The 16,655-nt window shown below is 33.9% G+C and overlaps 1 protein-coding gene across 14 annotated transcripts in view; it reads left to right on the plus strand.

The window, feature by feature from the left end:
- VPS13B (vacuolar protein sorting 13 homolog B) overlaps window positions 1–16,655 on the plus strand; it is a 734,128-nt gene that overhangs the window by 90,202 nt on the left and 627,271 nt on the right. For all 14 annotated transcript variants that reach the window (XR_005368417.1, XM_038555171.1, XM_038555170.1 and 11 more), the window contains 2 exons: window positions 1,958–2,152; window positions 10,783–10,907. Coding sequence is in view for 13 of the 14 variants with exons in the window: in XM_038555171.1 (XP_038411099.1) it covers window positions 1,958–2,152; window positions 10,783–10,907 (320 nt within the window). In the remaining variant the exon portion in view is untranslated. The remainder of the gene's footprint in view (window positions 1–1,957; window positions 2,153–10,782; window positions 10,908–16,655) is intronic.

Raw genomic sequence — 16,655 nt, forward strand, 5'->3', positions numbered from 1 at the left:
AAGTATGTCAGTATTAGACATTAACTTCGAAGCAACTATGAATAATGAGTTCAAGAAAGAGACAAAAAGGTGGATGGTTTTAGAAGAGACTTCAGTCTATATAAAGAAGAACCAAATTACATTCTGGAACTGAAAACTGTAACACAAGTTAGAAATAAAAGGATGGAAAAAAAAAAAAGAAATAAAAGGATGGGGGCGCCTGGGTGGCTCAGTGGTTTAGCGCCTGCCTTTGGCCCAGGGCGTGATCCTGGAATCCCAGGATCGAGTCCCACATCAGGCTCCCTGCATGGAGCCTGCTTCTCCCTCTGCCTATGTCTCTGCCTCTCTCTCTTTCTCTCTGGGACTATCATAAATAAATTAAAAAAAATTAAAAAAAAAATAAAAGGATGGAAAAAGATATGTCATTCAAATGCAAATCACAAGAAATACAGTGTTGGCTATTTTAATACCAGAAGATGTGAGTTTAAGGCAAGAAATGTTATTAGAAATAGCTGTTTTGTAATAATAAGTGTTAACTCCATGAATGGAACAACATAGATAATTCTTACAGATGGCATGTTGAATGAAAGCAGACAGTCATGAGTTTGTGTCTGTATGATTCCATAAAGTTAAAGAATAAGCAAAACTAGTCTTTGGCGATTGCAGTTAGAATATTGGCTACCTCTGGCAGTGATCTGATAAATTACCTGAGAAGGGATTATATTGTAGAGTGCTTGAAATGCATGGTGGTTAGAGATGTAAAATTTTGTTGAGCTCTCCACTTAGGATTTGTGTGCTTTACCATATGTGATACCTTTATATTCCAAAATAAAGTTGTTTAAAAAAGTAAAGTAATTGCTTAATAAGTGGTAGTTTAAAAATTATCAATAAAAAGTTTAAAAAGCATACTCAAGCAAGTATGTTCAACTTAGTCAATTTTAGGCAATATTTCTCAATAAGGGCACTGTTGGCTTTTTGGACTGGGAAGAGTATTATGTAGCATTTACTATCTTTAGCCAATCTCTGTGAAATGCTAGTACTACTCTCTAGTTATTATGAGAATGAAGGACAAACAGTGAAATCGTCTTCCATGGATTTTTATATATGTGTATGGACATATGGTTTCTCATTGAGAATGATAGTATATATGGCATTTTAAGGTAATAAGTTAGTTCGAGGATTAGAGGGGGTTGCTTGCTAATCAGGGTTCATAGTCTGGACATCTTGAAACCTACTTGAATTTATTTGGAACCTTAGAAAGGTTCTATAACACTGAATGCACCAAGCCCAACCTGAGATTCTTAGGATTTTATGAGCTTTTAACGTGTATGTTATTAATAGATATGATATGGATCAGAAGTTTTTCCTCCTTGCAAATTTTGCTTCTTGTGTGAGACTTTGGAGTAGTCTTCTTAGTCCCTTTGTCATCTAAATGTGAATAAAGGGCAGGAAGACAAATGGTGGCTGGCTCTGGGATAGCTAGGTCAATATTTGGAAATGATTGAGGTTAAAAAAATACCATTAAACGTACTGAGGAGGGTTGCCTGGGTGGTTCAGTCAGTTAAGTGTCTGCATTTGGCTTCAGTCATGATCCCAGCTTCCTGGGATTGAGCCTCATGGTGGGCTCCCTACTCAGTGGGGTGCCTGTTTCTCTTGCTCCCCCTGCTTGTACTTTCTCTCTCTCTGTCAAATAAATAAATAAAATAATATAAAAAAAGTACTGAGGAGTACACAGTGAACAATTCCAGTTGACTGAAAAATAAAAAGTTTAGCTAAATGGGCAGTAATAATTTTGAAATGTAGGACATACTTAAAATATATAGAAGGCATTTGGTTATGGTAAGAGAGTCCCTTAGAAAGTCATTTCTAGATTGATTTGATGACATTGCAAAATGTGCCAGTCTGAGGCTTGTATAGGGAGCATTGCATGTCAATCACTGTTTTCCTGAAACATAAAGGAAACTCTATTATTTTCTAGAACTCAAGTAACTTCCTGAATACTACAAACTTCCAGTCTCTGCGTCCTTTGCCATCCATTCAGATATTGGTGGATAAAATTAATCTGGAACATTCCGTGCCAATGTATGCTGAACAATTGGTACATGTGGTCAGCAGCCTTACTCAGCCTTCTGATAATCTGCTTCATTATTGCTATGCACACTGCTATCTTAAGGTAGGAAAAGTGAATTTTCTTGTTTATGAGTATCTGTTTGGTTTTGGGAGAATTAAATATCTTTTTTCTTGGACTTGTAACTTCATAGGATTAGTAGTACCCCCATAAGATGAGATTTAAATGATATGTAATATATATATTCATTATTGAACATAATTAGATAAAAGTATACCTATCTGAAAGTTATTCAGTTTCTTGACGTTACTAGCTTAATGTTTTATAAGATAATGTTAATTAAGATTTTTGAAGATTTTTTTTAAAGGATTTATTTATTTGTTTTAGAGGTGGGTAGAAGGGGTGGAGAGGAAAGAATCTTCTAACTGACTCCCCACTGAGCATGGCGCCCAATGCAGGCTCAGTCTCATGACCCATGAGCTCAAAACCTGAGCTGAAATCAAAAGCTGGTTGCTCAGTTGACTGAACCACACAGGTGCCTTGGTTTTTGAAGATTTTGTGTGTTGTTGATAATAATTTTAAGTAGTTTGAAGAGCACTTAATTTATAAGGGTGTTTTAAAAGACTTATGATTTCTTTGAGGGGAACATTTATTTGAGATAATGCCTCATAAAGAAGGTTTAACACATTTGTTTTTTGGTTACTTTCCTCTTCCTGAATTCATGTTAATTTCTTGATACAAAGAGAGAACTCTTAATGTTTTAAATCAAGTTATATAAAGTTAATTATTGGAGGCTTTACTTTAGCTCTTTCATTTTTTTTGGTAAATAATATGTCTCACTTGGTTAAATATTGGACTCTCAGTTTCAGCTGAGGTCATGTCTTGGGGTTGTGAGATCCAGCCCTGCATTGGGTTTCATGCATAGCACATGGAGAAAGACTCTCTCTTCCTCTCTCTTTATCTCTGGCCCTCCCTGCCCCATTCCTTGCCCCCTCCACTTAGGCATGCACATGTCTCACTCTCTCTCTCAAAAAACAGCAACAAAGCATCCCATTGTAGGTACATAAAGATAAACTAGATGTTGAGTACTAAGTGTTTCTGCAAAGCAAACAGATGTATAGTCTAATTAGGAATAGTATTTATCTAATCAGATTCTCTTTGGACTAAAGAAAACTACACAAACTTATATTCAAGAATAAGAATTAAAAATGCACTAAATTTCATGTAGAGGACTCCAAAAGAGGACTCCTGATTTTATTGGTTCACACTTCATCGTTCCATGTTTTAAAGTTAATAAATACTTGCATATTAGTAGAATAAAAGGAAACCAATGTAAATATAACAGTTTTAGATCGCCTCTAGTTTAAGATGGTAAAATTTGTTTTCAAACCATGTAAAGTAGAACATGTTTTCCTTTTTTAAATTTTTTTAAAGATTTTATTTATTTGCTCATGAGAGACCGAGAGAGAGAGAGAGAGAGAGAGAGAGAGAGGCAGAGACACAGGCAAAGGGAGAAGCAGGCTCCACGCAAGGAGCCTGACGCGGGACCCGATTCCAGGTCCCCAGGATCATGCCTTGGATCAAAAGCGCCGCTAAACTGCTTAGCCACCCAGGCTACCCAGAACATGTTTTCTTAGTAGAAGTCCAAGCAAAGCCCATTTTTAAGAGGATGGAGGAAATCTACTCCCTTGATGAAAGAGTGATACAGTCATAGGAATAAGAGAATACATTTCCACAGATTTTTAAGTTGATGAAATTAAAAATGTAATAGACTGATCTTTTTTTTTGTAATACAGTTTGACTAATGAGAAGAATGGAATTATTTTTCTTGGGATAACATTTTACTTAATTGGAGTTCCTGCTTAGTATTCCCTATCACCAAATGGATTATAAATGTTTATATGTAAAAGTTATTCTTAACTGTAGGCAATACAAATCAGGCATTGGGTGAAATTTGACTTGTGGTTTGCTGACCCCTGCCCCAGAGAAATTTTTGCATATGGAGGTATACACAACTGGAGATCTCTATATGCTCACATGGATAACTTTCTAAAATGTAATTTTTGGTAGGAATACCAAGATGCACAATGGTGTGTGTGTGTGTGTGTGTGTGTGTGTGTGTGTGTGTGTATGATGTGTATATATATATGTGATATTTATGTAAATAAAAAAATCAAAATAATGCTGAAGATTGTTCACACATTTGAAAGGGTCTGTGAAGGTATAAGAATGCGTATAATAGGGGATCCCTGGGTGGCGCAGCAGTTTGGCGCCTGCCTTTGGCCCAGGGCGCGATCCTGGAGACCCGGGATCGAATCCCACGTCGGGCTCCCGGTGCATGGAGCCTGCTTCTCCCTCTGCCTGTGTCTCTGCCCCTCTCTCTCTCTCTCTGTGTGACTGTCATAAATAAATAAAAATTAAAAAAAAAAAAAAAGAATGCGTATAATATATCCCAAATTCTTGAAAGTAGGTGTAAGTAGTTTAAGGGTGGTGTGGGGTGCCTGTAGGACTAGTAGGAGTGTCATGTTTTTTTTTTTTTTTTTTTAAAGATTTTATTTATTTATTCATGAGAGACACAGAGATGCAGACAGAGAGAGGCAGAGACACAGGCAGAGGGAGAAGCAGGCTCCATGCAGGGAGCCTGACGTGGGACTCATTCCCGGGCCTCCAGCATCACGCTCTGGGCTGAAGGTGGTGCTAAACCACTGAGCCACCCGGGCTGCCCAGGAGTGTCATGGTTTTAAAGTAGACTTTAAGTATGCTTTAAGGTTTTTAAATTTTTTAAATAATGACTATTGATACGACTTATGTGACATAAATTCACCTTTTTAAAAGAATAGAAGTTGAGATTTTTAGGGTTTTCAGAATTAATGCACATGTCACCACTATCAAATTTCAGAACATTTTCATGAATCCCTATTAGCATTCATTCCCCATTGACTCCCCACCTCCTACCCCTTGTAACTACCAACCTATTTTCTTTTTCTATGTATTTCCTTATTCTGGACACTTCATATAAATGAAATCATATAACATAGGATCTTTTGTGACTGGCTTCTTTCACTTTGCCTAATGTTTTTAAGGTTCATTCAAATTGTAGCATGTATCAGGATTTTATTCCTTTTTATGGCTGAATAATCTATTATATGAATAAACTGTATTTTGTTTATCCATTTATCTGTTGATGGGCATTTGTGTTTCAAAATGGGCATTTTTGGGGCACGTGGGTGGCTCGGTTGAGCTTCTGACTCTTGGTTTGGGATCAGATGATAGTCTCAGGGTCGTAGGATCAAGCCCCACCCTGGTCTCTGTGCTCAGCAGGGAGTCTGCTTGGGTTTCTGTCTCTCCCTCTTCCTCTCCCCCCTGCTAGCATGCATGTGTGCTTGCTCTCGCTCTCTTAAATACATAAATCTTTTTTTAAAAATGGGCATTTTTGGCTGTTAATACTGTAGCTATGAACTTTCATGTATAGATTTTTGTGTGATCACAGGTTTTCATTTCCTTTGGGTGTATACCTAGGTGTGGAGTTGTCTGGTCAAATGGTAACTCTCTATATTTATTTATTTTTAAGATTTTTATTTATTTATTCATGAGAAACACAGAGAGAGAGAGAGGCAGAGACACAGGCAGAGGGAGAAACAGGCTCCATGCAGGGAGCCTGATGTGGGACTCGATCCCGGGACCCCAGGGTTACGCCCTGGGCTGAAGGCAGGCGCTAAACCACTGAGCCACCCAGGGATCCCCCTAACTCTATATTTAACATTTTTAGGAATTACCAAACTTTTCCCCCAAAGTGATTATTAAATTGTTTCCTGTTCTACTACCATTGAATTTTTTATTTCTTCACATCTTCACTAATATTTGTTATTGTCTGTCTTTTTGATTTTAGTCATCTCAGTGGTTGTAAAGGGATATCTTATTCTGATTTTGATACATATTTCCATAATGACTAATGATATTGAATCTTTTTTTCATGTGCTTATTTGCCATTTGTATGTATCTTTGGAGAAATACCTATTCAGATCTTTTGCCCATTTTTGAATTATGTGTCCTTCTATTGTTGAATTGTAAGCATTCCTGAGGTATTCTGAAGGATTTTATTTCTTTAAAAGTGTAGGTGACAGAATGACAATATTCATATTTTTAAAATTCTGGGCAACAATAAAAAATTATTTTCTCAATTGTTTGTGGAAAAAGTCCAGAGAAAATATTTGATTTCTCTCCATAAGAAAGGTACATATTATCAGTTTCACTCTCTAGTTTCTTTTTGTTTCTGTGGATACATGAATCAAAACTAGATTTAGAGAGTTAAAGAATGAGTAGGCAGTGAAAAAAAAATGTAGCATTCTCCAGGCTTCTTTCAAGATACTTGCTGATTAAAGGTGAGAAATGGAGTTTTGCTGTTGGTTAGAAGTGAGATGGTGGTGAGAAAATTTGCTTTTTCTTTAAGAATAAGTGGAGAATCAAGCATGCTTTTTTGGAGAGGGGAAGAAGAAAATGGTGGGAGGAAGCAAGGCAGAGTGAAATTGTGAGCTAATAGATGAGCTAAGTCAAATGAAGCATCATATTGCTGTTTTAGCAATATGAAATTTGAAGAAGTCCTTTATCCTTTTTGGACTTCATTTTTCCCGTATGAAATGAAATGATTTATTTTCTCTAAGCAGTTTTAGCTCTGAAGCTTCTAATTTTTAATCCCCTAGATCTGATTCTGTCTTTTTGTCCTCAAGTCTTTTCTTTCCCAAAATGTTCATTATTCTGCAGAATTCTCATTATAATTATTCTTTCTTTAGTTTTTGCATATTCTGATGTATTACTGTCTATAGATTACTTTTTAAAAAATTGTTTTTACTTTGTTTTTATAAAATAAACTTGGCATTTTTCAGTCCCGAAAAATAATTTTTCGGTGTACAGTTTAGGGAGAGTAACTACACTCATAATTGTGGGACTGTCATTAATATCCAACTCCAGAATCTTCTCATCAACCCAAACTGAAATTGTTAAACAATAATTCCAAATCCTCTTTCCTCTGTTCCTGGATACATTCTTCACTCTGTCTCTGTGAATTTGACTACTTTAAGTACCTCAGATTAGTGGAATCACATAGTATATTCCATTTAGCTGTTGTATCTCATTAAGATACTGTTTCTAAGATTTATCCATGTCATAGCATATTTTAAAGCTGGCTTATAGTTTGAGTCTGAATAATACTATATCATATGTATATGCCACATTTTAAAAAAATTTTATTTATTCATGAGAGACACACAGAGAGAGGCAGAGACACAGACAGAAGGAGAAGCAAGCTCCCTGCAGGGAGCCCAATGCCGAGCTTCATCCCGGGACACCAGGATTATGTCCTGAGCCGAAGGAGTTGCTCAACAACTGAGCCACCCAGGCATCCCAACATTTTATTAATCCATTCTTTCATTGATGAACACTTGAGTTGTTTCCACATTTCAGCTAATATGTATGGTATAAACGTGGTGTGTGAATACCTATTAACTTCACTGATTTATTTTCTATATATAGCTTGAAATGGAATGTTGAATAATGTAATTTTATGTTTATTTTTTCAGACACAGCATATACTTTTGCACAGAAGCTGTAGTATATTTTAATTTTTTTAAATTAAAAAAACTTTTTTTTTTTCAGTTAGTTCCCATACAGTGTAATAATAGTTTCAGGTGTACACTATAGTGATTCAGTACCCAATTCTCATCACAGCGGGTGCACTCCTTAATCATCACCTATTCCCCCATCCATCTCTCCTCTGATAACCATCAGTGTGTTCTTTATAGTTAAGAGTCTTTTTCTTGGTTTGCCTCTCTTTTTCCCTTTACTCATTTATTTCTTCCACATAGGAATGAAATCATATGGTATTTGTCTTTCTCTGACCAACTTGTTTTGCTTAGCAAATACCCTCTAGGTCCATCCATGTTGTTGCAGATGGCAAGAGTTCATTTTTAATGGCTGAGTAATATTCCTGTGTGTGTGTGTGTGTATACACAACCACATCTTTATCCATTCATCAGTGGATTGGATGTTCCATAATTTGGCATTGTAGGAAATGCTGCTGTATAAACATCAGGGTGCATATATCCCTTTGAATTAGCATTTTTGTACTTTTGGGGTAAATATCTAGTAGTGCAATTGCTGGATTTTAGGGTAGTTCTATTTTTAACTTTTTGAGAAATCTCTATACTGTTTTCCACAGTGGCTACACCAGGTTCCATTTGCACCAACAGTGCACAAGGGTTCCACTTTTTCTGCATCCTTGCCAGCACCTGTTGTTTCTTGTGTTCTTGATTTTAGCCATTCTGATAGGTGTGAGGTGATACCTCATTGTAGTTTTGATTTGTATTTCCCTGATGAGCGATGTTGAGCATCTTTCCATGTGTCGGTCATCTGTATGTTTTATTTTTGGAAAAATATGTATTCATGTCTTCTTCCCATTTTTAAATTGGGTTTTTAATTTTTTGGGTATAGAGTTATGCCAGTTTTTTGTTTTTTTTTTTTTTTAATTTTTATTTATTTATGATAGTCACAGAGAGAGAGAGAGAGAGGCAGAGACACAGGCAGAGGGAGAAGCAGGCTCCATGCACCGGGAGCCCGATGTGGGATTTGATCCCGGGTCTCCAGGATCGCGCCCTAGGCCAAAGGCAGGCGCCAAACCGCTGCGCCACCCAGGGATCCCCTTATGCCAGTTTTTTACATATTTTATTCTGTTTCTGAATATATGTAATATCCTTGGTGAAAGCAACCTCAACTCATACTGTGTTGGTTTTCCTTTTTCTAGATAAAGTATTTGTAATCTTGGTCAAGGGCTGTTGATAAATTAGTAGGTTATATAAGTATTTTAAATCTATGTATCTCATTACTGTAATTTAAAGGAGAGTTGGAATTGATTATTTTGAAATAATTATTTTTGATGTGGTAGATAGGTACACTTTTCATTATAATTTATATTTGTCTGAGTGTTCCCATAGAAGCATCTCTGGACAGCGTGTAAATTTAGTAAGTTTAAAAAACATAGAATAAAGTTTCCCCAGAGTTCTTTGCAGTTCTGCAAACATCCAGCAGGGATCTCCTCTACACCCAGTTTCCATCTGAGTGCACTGAATAATAGTGTCTGTGATTATACTGTTGGGGCACTTCATAGAGTATTAGAAAGTGGCTTGAGAGAATTTTTAGTTGAACACAGATAATCTAATAGGATAAAATGTTATCCTTATTCATACTCTAGAAATATTTGGAGGTTGGGCATTGCTTTAAAAATGTTTTATATTAAGTGATATTAATTGTAAGTGTTGGAATCCTTTCAATGGATCTTTTAGAGGAAATAGGAAATTCTGAAATTGCACAGTGTCTGGAAATTCTTGGTATATGGTGTTGCTCAGAAAAAGTCTTCAAAGAGAATGTATGTGAATAACTTAATTTTTAAGATTGATCATTTAAATACTAGAATAATTTTTTTCCATCTCAATTCTATAATTTCTTACCACCAGGTTGAAACAGTACTTATTGGATAGTAGGTGTATCATTTTCATTTTTCATTTTCTTTGATAGTAATTCGGTAGGTAGGCCCTTTGAAATGCAGTTTTCTTTAAAAATATGTAATTCTAACTAATATCTCGTTTCCAAAATAATTATTTTGTTCACTTGGAACTGACTTAAGAGCAAATTCTTTGACATTGTCAGTTTATAGGGACATAATACGTTTTTGATACCATTTGGAACGGTTTAATACTTTTTAAAGAAATGAGTCATTAGTTTATAAGTTCATTAAATGAAAGTATTTGTTTTGGAAATTAGTTACTGAAAAATCTTAAACATCTTTCACTGTAGAACTTATCAGTTAATATAAATCCTAGAGATAGGAAAGTCAGTGCTTTATGAACCAAAGGAATAAAAAATAATAAAAGTAAGTATTAGGCTTAATCTACTTCTGTATGTTGTTGGAAAACAGTAACTCTATTTTGCATCCCTGTGTTTTACTGTTTCCTGTTTTAGATGTTTATCTTTTACCTTATTGGAAATAATTGGAGCAGAAATAATAAGTTTAGTGTTTTATATAAAGTTTGATGTTATATTGATTCTTCCTATTAAAGCAAATATACTCTTCTGGAATTTCAGGGAATGCTTATAAAATTTCTTTAGTGTGATCTGCTCGTTTTAAGTACAAACATATGAAGAGTAATTTATGTCATGTACCACGTTTCTGGGGATTAAAAACCTCAGCCCTACAATTTTCACAGAAGAAAGGGAAAAGATGTAATATTTTAGGACACGTTTGGATATTCTTTTTGTGTGTGCATAGTGTAAGTTGAAGGCAAAATACATTTTATGATTGTTTTTGTTGTAATTAATGCTCTTTTAGCCATAACATTATATTAATGGTAATTTATTAAAGTTAATTTTTACAATGTGCACAATTCAGGCGGTTTATATTAATAGCAAGTGTGTGCATATTAGCAGACAATAAAACACATAATGTGAAACTTAAAGTTAGTAGGAAGCAATGATTTTTCAGGGATGTGAAAGAATTACTATATATTTAAATCTTTTAATTTGGGCTTAATGTTAAGTTGAATAAAAGAAAACAATATTTGGGAAGTGGAAAAAGACATTGGAACATATTTAGTGTGCAGCTGTTGTAGAGCAAATTGAAACTGACGTATTTCATCCTGTGCTTATTAAAACTTTGTGAACATTTGGATCTTTTCTTTTTGTTTCAGATATTTGGTTTCCAGGCAGGATTAACATCTTTGGATTGTAGGGGATTTTACTGCTTACCTGTACCGATTATTCCCTCTTTCAGCACTGCTCTTTATGGTAAACTTCTGAAACTACCCACATGCTGGTAAGGATTATGTTAAAATGTGGTTTATGGTAATTTTCATTTATCATGTAGGGGAAAAATCTCAATTGTGTCTGTCTTATGCACGTGTGTCACTTTTATACAGAACCTTAGAAGAATATCTGAAGATGTACTGACTTTTACTGAGACACTAACCTTTCTTTAATGCTTGATACTAGGTCCTAGTATCTTTTGTGGTAGTGTTAAGTGTTGGTGGGTATTAACTATTAATCCATGTTGGAACTACAGTAAATTGGTGCTGCTTCATACTATACTAGGAACTGCAAAGGCAAATATTTTTTCCTTTTTGAGAGACAGGATGCAAAGATTTTAAAAAGTTGCAAATTAATATCAAGGCCTAAGTATTTATCACCCAAATAACAATTTCATGTATATTCCTAGCCACTAAGAAAAGCATACCCATGACATAGATTTAGAGTATTTGATAATGTCTGTAGTTGCTGCATTTGGAAGAAACTGATTTTAGCCTCCTTCTTTTCATTTGGTTTGGGTTACTTTATTTAGAGATCCTATTTCTTTAGATTGAAAGAGGCTTATAGAAAGAAAGCCAGTAGTTTACCAGTCATAACTTTTCATTGTTTTTTTCTTTGTAGTTGAAAGCATTTTTTAATGTTAAAAACAAAACTGAAGATGTGAAATAAAGTTTAAACACATGAAATTATATTCTAGTGAGATATTTCTACATTTTAAAATTAGGTCATTTTTACTATTTAGAATATGTGTTTGCTTTCCCAACCTGATTTAATAAGCTTATTTTTACAGGATGTATTTTCTGTTAGTTATTTATGAAAAGCAACAGAAGTTCTAGAAAATATTCTTTAAAGTACTTCATTTGTTAAAAATATATTTCTATAACAGTATATAACTCTTAAAATGAAATTTGTAAATTAAATGCTCACATCTTCAAAAAATTTGTCTTTTGATCCAGAAAATTAAAAAAAATATAAAAGTTGTAGTTAAGTAAGTCTTGAAATCAGTTCTTGTATAAAATGAAACCATTATTAAAAAATCATTGTTAATTTCTCTTGGTAAGTTTGATTTTGTCCTTAGTTATCCATATTCCACACATGTCATTTATTATGTTTTATAGAGATTCACTTTTTAACTTTTTATTTGTATATACACAGCATGTTGCATTTGAGCCAAGTTTTATATTCTGATCTGTTAAGAAATACTATGGGATATGTCCCAGTGGTATATCAGTATCAACTTTAATGAATGTTTGTGAGCACTGTTATCTCAGTTATGTGCTGATTTATTTATCATTCATAACATTGAGATTTTTAGAAAAACAGTGCAATTTACTATAGCAAATACTTAGCTTTTTAAAAAAATAAGAAGCCAAAATTTTCAAAATGAATTATAGCTTTTATATGAAAAAAATTGAATATTTAAATAGTCAAGGCTTAGTTTAAGGATGTATAGGGCTAACTCTACATATTGCCAAGTGCGATTTAACTTTATGGGCAGCCCGGGTGACTCAGCGCCACCTTCACCCCAGGGCATGATCCCGGAGGCCCGGGATCCAGTTCCACATCAGGCTCCCTGCATGGAGCCTGGTTCTCCCTCTGCCTGTGTCTCTGCCTCTCTCTCTGTCTCATGAATAAATGAATAAAATCTTAAAAAAAAATAAGTCTGCTAACATATGAAAGTAAATATTCCCTTTAAATACTAAAAACATGAGATCATACAAAGCTTGTATTCGGATGTGACTTGCCTTTTTGTATTTAAGATCACTTCTGTATTATTTGAGTGATATTTTTCTATGCTTTATGTGAGTATATTGCTTTTTAATAGTTTCTTTACATTATTTTCCTTAATAGACTGTAAACTATAATTTGTTCTTAGCAACTCTAAATTGAAAGTAATACATATAAGACTTACTAAATTGAGATGTATCTTAGTTAACTGAAATGAATAAGATACCAGATAAAATTCATCATAAAGGGCTTATTCAAACAAAATCATATGAGAACTGAGAATTTTATTTAATTCATGTAGTGAGCGAAGATTATTTTAGTAAGGCACCCTAATTGTGTAACTAAATGTCAGCTCTGTTCCCAGTATGGTATATCCCTTCCTCAAATCATACAAGCGGTTTCATTTGGATTTTTAAAAATCAAATTCCAGTTTCTTAAAGCACATGTATGATGCTATTTATATCTATATCTGTATTTTTTCAATAATGAGAAGAACATATTTACTATAGATTGTAGCTTTTGAAACATATACCACATTGAAAAACCTTTTAGTTGGTATATTTGAGTTAGCAATGGAAATCTATATTTTATGTAAAATAATAAAATATTTAATACTTGTTTAAAAATGTCTAAATTGATACTAATTATATATATGAAATTTCAAACTAACATTTTAATCAGGTTTGCTAATTTAAAAAATACGTGGCTTAAGTAACATTGAAAAAAATTTATTTTTCTCACATTTGAATGTTCATGTTAATCTATTTTAGCTTCAGTGAGCAAGCTAACGCTAAACTCCAGTTTCTTGGGATTTATTTTTTTCAAAATATTTTGGTCATATTTTATTTTTCAATCAGTATTACATACTTTCCAAACAAAAAATATAAACATTTCAATAAATTTTTTCTTCATTGCTTTACATCAGATTAACTTAATTCTTTTAGTCTCTTGGAACAGGACTGAAATATGTAGTTTATAGTGGGAAAGACACAATGACAATAATTTTTAATGACATAGATCTTGAGTAATTCAAATTTTAATTTTCCTCTCTTTTTAGTAAGGGGATATTTAAAAATGGGCAATGAAGTGTTGGTTAAAGGGCAATAAAGTATAACTTTGTTATCACTAATAGAAATAAACCTTGGTTTTCTGTAGATATTTTTAAAATTTCTACAGTGGTAGTGCTTTTAGGCTTTTAGATACATTTTTGGAGTTAACATTTTTTTTTTCAGGATAGAGAAACTATAATAAATATGCCCACTCTATTTCTAAACTTTTTAATTGAAATATTACTGTTTTATAGAAAAATGTATGTATTATGGTATTTCATAAGTGTATTGGCCCTTTGGCAACCTGCAGAAAGATTAAGAAACAGAATCATATTAGCATCTCAGAATCCTGTCTTACTTACCCTCCTGCAAGGTTAATTATTATCCTCATTTCTATTAATAATGATTACTTTTGTCTGTCCTTGGACTTAAATAGAGTCATCCAACATATTCTCCTTTTTGGCTGACTTCTGTCACTCAAAATAATGTTTGTGACATTCATTCATAAGGTAGAATGTAGTTTTTAGATTGTTTGCTTTTGTCACTATACCTCAAATCATACAAGTTTATGTATTATATTACATAAACTGACCATTTGTACATCCTTGATCTGCAATTTTAATTGAAAAATAAGTACCTAAAGTATGTGTTAATTTATTTTTTATTTCTTTGCCGCTTTTCCTTAAGAAGCTTCAATTCTATTAGCGGAGAGTAGATATCATTCATAAATATTTTTGATTTCCTGTGTTTTGACAGGCAATGTGCTACATATTGGTATTGGGGAAAGAATACAGTAGAATGCAGTGAGGGTAAGAGATATCCCCTGAGCATGAAAACTTAATCTAGTGGGAGAGGACATAGGCATATAAGAAAACAATTGTCTTTAAATGGCAAAATTGAGTCTTAAATAAAATGTCCTAATAGTTTATAGAAAGTAGAAAATTTCCCTTGAACATCATGGTTGGCTTCTGAGAAGTGACAGTACAAGTGGGTTTTACTGCTTGAATTGGGTAGATATCCAGACATGAGCAGGTTGGTTGGGGTGTGAAAGCTTTTAGGGGGTAATATTGTCTCAACAAAGTCAAGGTTGCTCTCTTGGATCTGTGAATGGATACTGTGGGAGAGGAATTTGGAAGGCTACTTTTGAGCCTAGACTTGTATATGATTAAGGATGTCTGAGCTTTTTAATATGAACACTTAAAAAAAATTTAAACCAGTTAATCAAATGTTTATTAACCCAGTTTCTTCCTCATCAGGCTTGTAAAACTGCAATTATAGTCTCAAATTCAGTTTCTTCCATAACTGAAGGTTCAAAAATGTAATCTCATTTATATGGAGAGAAATGCAGCATACTTTGGAAATTCAGAGAAAAATTACTTTGGCTCAGAAAGTCATGAAGAACATGAACATGGTAACTTGTAAGCAGGTTATTAAAGAATGCATAGGATTTGAAGGAAAATACTCTTTAATGCGGTATTAGGTACATAAGCTTAACAAACTTTTCATAATAATCCTATGAGCTAAGATGATATTCTCTTATAAAACTATAAAACTCAGGGAGGTTATTTAAATTATCCAAAGTCACACAGTGGATGGGCAAGGATTTTCATAGAAGGTTATCTGATTCCAAAGTCTTCAATCCCTTTCTTACCTGAAGGACTGAAGATGTACATTATCTTCTGTTAATCATCTTCAAAGGCTCAGTGTGCTTTTTGCCTTGTAGTAAAAGTGTATTTCCATGTATTTAGAGGGTAGTTGAGATAGTACAGCTAATAAATTTGAACTCTCCTAGTATACATTCAACAGAATATGGATACTGTGATGATCTCATAGAATTGTAGATAACAGGGTTGGGTGGAATCATAGGCATTTTCTCACTTACTAAGTCTATGACATAGCTTTGATTTATAGTTGTCTATCCATGGGTTGAATATTTTATTCAGAGGGACTTCACTACTTTGTCAGGTAGCCAGATTCCTTGTTGGGCAGCTCTAGAGTTCTTTCTTTTATTGAAAAGAAAGTCTGCTTTCATGTTTTTTCTCTTCCTTAATTATTGCTTATATATGTCATGAGTCATTTCTATAGTCATAGGAATGTGGGAAAACACATTTATTTATAAGATTGAGGGATCCCTCTAAGTACCCATTCCTTATTTAGTACGGTAGCAGGCGAGTTGGTTTCGATTAATGAAGTTATTGAGCAGTTCATTTGTTTGAGGAAGATGTTTGTGGAATCCGTGTTTGAATTTAGTGCTAATAAGGAAAGAGGATTTGGTGATAGTGGACTCATGATAATTGACATGGTGTCTAAAGAAGAAGTGAGCAGATACTGATTCTTTTGCCTCCCTGAAATGGAAACTGAAGCAGCCATTCTCTTGTGCTAGCTCAGGATAACACTAGAGTAAACACTTTTAACTTTAATGGAAACTAGGCTCTTCAAGCCTAAAAACAAAATGCCAATAATATTTATCAGCAAACATAGAGAATAAATAACCTACCCCACAGGACTCTCAAAATGATGTGTCTTTAACTGCCCCATCTTTTATAATATCTCAGTTTGAGAACATAGAGTTGGGTATTTTTAATGACCCTGTAGATAGAGCTTTTTATTTTCCTTTTTTCCAGAACTGTGATTATTTTCATGTGTCTGCTTTTGTGATAAACATTTTCTTTAACAGATTGTCTTAAAACTGGTAAGACTTGACTGGGAGGCTAATTCTCCACTTGAGTGGCAGCAGGCTGATTGTCAGCTTTGGTTTGTGCATTTGCAATGTGCTTTCATGGAATGTTTTGAACTGAAAAGAAACGCTTTCATCATATATTATTTTCTCATTTCAAAGATGAAAAAGCTGAGTCCCAGAGAGTTCAGATTACTTAACCTAAGAGTACACTGTTAATATCAGTGCCTCAATTTGATCATCGTTTTCTTTTTTTTCTTCATTTTTTTGATTCAAGGCTCTTTCAGCTGTACCATATTGCTTA

Source organism: Canis lupus, chromosome 13 (genome assembly GCF_011100685.1).
Source record: "Canis lupus familiaris isolate Mischka breed German Shepherd chromosome 13, alternate assembly UU_Cfam_GSD_1.0, whole genome shotgun sequence".
Classification (NCBI taxonomy): domain Eukaryota; kingdom Metazoa; phylum Chordata; class Mammalia; order Carnivora; family Canidae; genus Canis; species Canis lupus.